Source organism: Malurus melanocephalus, unplaced genomic scaffold, assembly GCF_030028575.1.
Source record: "Malurus melanocephalus ecotype Western Australia unplaced genomic scaffold, MMel_1.1 scaffold_876, whole genome shotgun sequence".
Lineage (NCBI taxonomy): Eukaryota > Metazoa > Chordata > Aves > Passeriformes > Maluridae > Malurus > Malurus melanocephalus.
Window position 1 is genome coordinate 115,502 of NW_026624108.1, and position 2,362 is coordinate 117,863.

The following is a 2,362-nucleotide window of genomic DNA, read 5'->3' on the forward strand; positions in this document are numbered from 1 at the left end:
CTTTCTCACAGGAATTCTTTCTTGTTTTGGGTTTTTTTGGTTTTTTTTTGGTGAGGGTAATAAAGGAGGGGTTGATATCACACTCTGGTGAGAAGGATCAGAACTTAAAAATCCCCCATGGATCCAACAGCAGAAATAGGTGGAAGATGACCAAGAGAGAAAGGAAGCTCAGAGGAGGAACAGCGAATTTCTGCCCTGACCAGTAACCAACAATAAAGCAGACAAGATGGTAAACATTGCAAAAAGACAATTACTAATAATGAAAAGGCAACAGAAATTTTGGGCTGCTTCCACCAACTGAGTAAGGCGTTTTCAAACTGACAGCAACGTGCTGCTTGCCAAATGAAAATGAGAGCAAACAGCAAAGTTGTGCTTAACCCCTTTTTGCTTTTATGGTGCGTTTTAAACCCAGATGAAATCATGGAATTTGAAAGAAAAAGTCTACAAAGGAGACATTTTATTCAGCTCTCTGGTCAGTGTTTCCATCACTTCAGTACCCAGAATGCTCAGAAAAGTTATTCATCTTGGGTTCTTTCCTCAAAACCAGGTTCTTGAAAGCATGATGGGCTTCCAAGTGCAAAACCTGTGCGAGGAGCACTCGGATTTGGGAGAAACTGAAAGGGGATGGAGGATAAATGAATTTAGATTCTGACTTGCAGGAGGTGAGTGCTAAATGTGTGTTAATTGATAACCTGTAATTGCAGAACCCAAGAACTCCCTCAGGAACACCCAGCCCTGGAGTGGCAACAAGGACTGACCACTCTAAAGACAAAATCCTGGGATACTGAGCCACACAGGTGTGAAAAACAAGATGATTCCAGTGACTACRAACACCTCCAAATTATCCTCGCTTCGGTCCCGAGTGAGTCCAGCAGGAACTCCAAGAGCATCCAACAGCCAGGTGAGCACCAGCAGAGCTCCAGCCTCAGCCCTTGCCAGGGGCCTTTCCTTTCCATCCAACCAGCAGCATCACCAATTCAAAACAAATATTTACCCTCTCCYGACACAGGGGAATAAAAAGGAAATGTTTTGCTGCAAATCCAACTCTGCGTTCTCTTGTTCCTGCAAAGCTTCAGCCGCAAACAGGCTCGTAAATTTTCGTGAAACAGTCAAAAACAAAACACTGACACAAGCAGGTGAGACAAGAACAGAACAAACAGCCCCGACATCCCCGAATCTGGACCAGAAAAGGCATCTCGTGCCCGGAAAGCGCATCCGTGATGCCAGGAATTTGTGCTGATGGGCTTTGCAGAGACATCAGCAGCCAAGGGAGCCTTTGGATGTGCAGCAATTTGCACCTACGACAACCGGAGTGTAACGGGAACAGCAGCAGCGAGTCCGGCAGATCCCGCCCGTGGGTGCTCCGTGCCCACAGCCGGAGCGGCGGGGGATGCTCGGGGGATGCTCGGGGGGACAGAGGGACCCCGATCTGGGTCTGAACCGAGCTGGGGAACCATGAACCAACCCCAGACTGGCAGCAAAAACCGCGACACCTGCTCAGAGCTGAGAGCTAACCCCAGCCCCGGCCTGTCCCGAATGAGGAGATGGGGAACAGGCTGARGGAACCGCGATTGTCCTCAGAGCCGGGAGCGTCCCGGGATGRGGAACCGCGGGGACAGAACCGGGACCTGCCCACAGGAACTGAGATCTCTTCAGAGCCGGGGCCTGTCCAGAGCTGATGGAACGGGATCCCCCCTCAGAGCCGGGCCTGTCCCGGGATGATGCAACGGGGATCTTCCCTCAGCCACCGGCAAAGCATCGGGATCCCGGTCCGTCCCGGGGCCTGTCCCGGTGTGAGGAACCGGGACCCTCCTCAGCACGGCCGCAGCGCAGCGCAGCCCCCTCCCCGCCGGGCCCGCTCCCGCTCCGGCCGCACCRCGATGCCGCTGCCCCGACCCTCGGGCGGGGGACACCGGGGCCTCCCCCCGCGGCAGGTGCCGGTCTCCGGAGGATGCTGCGGGCCCGGTGGGCGGCGCGGGCCGGGCCCGGTGCCGCGGAACCGGGGGTGTGGGGAACGGGGGCCGTGAGGGGCGGGCTGAGGGGGCCTCCCCCACCGCGGGAACCGCCCGCCCCCGCCAGAGGGGCTCCGCGGGGGGGGCGCCGCCCCTCACAAACCCCCCCCGCCCGCCACAACCGGGGGCGGCGGCCGGGGCCGAGTCTCACCCGGTGCGCGCGGGTCAGGCTCAGGTCCTTCATGACCTCCTCGAAGGCCGCCGTCTCCTCCGCCTGCTTCTGGTTGTGCAGCGCGATCTTCTCGCTGAATTTCCGCGGGTTGTTCGAGGCCGCCATCTTCCCCCGTCCGCATCCCCCTCCCCGCGGCCGAGGGGGGGCGGCGCGCATGCGCGGGCGCAGGGAGGGGGGG

At 57.7% G+C, this 2,362-nt stretch overlaps 1 protein-coding gene across 6 annotated transcripts in view; it reads right to left on the minus strand.

Moving 5' to 3' along the window:
- The window catches only part of CRTC1 (CREB regulated transcription coactivator 1), a 40,548-nt gene extending 38,201 nt beyond the window's left edge, over positions 1 to 2,347 (minus strand). For all 6 annotated transcript variants that reach the window (XM_057385818.1, XM_057385817.1, XM_057385815.1 and 3 more), the window contains exon 1: positions 2,164 to 2,347. In XM_057385818.1, coding sequence (XP_057241801.1) covers positions 2,164 to 2,340 — 177 coding nt within the window. In that variant the 5' untranslated portion in view covers positions 2,341 to 2,347. The remainder of the gene's footprint in view (positions 1 to 2,163) is intronic.
- Between the last annotated feature and the right edge of the window lie 15 nt (positions 2,348 to 2,362).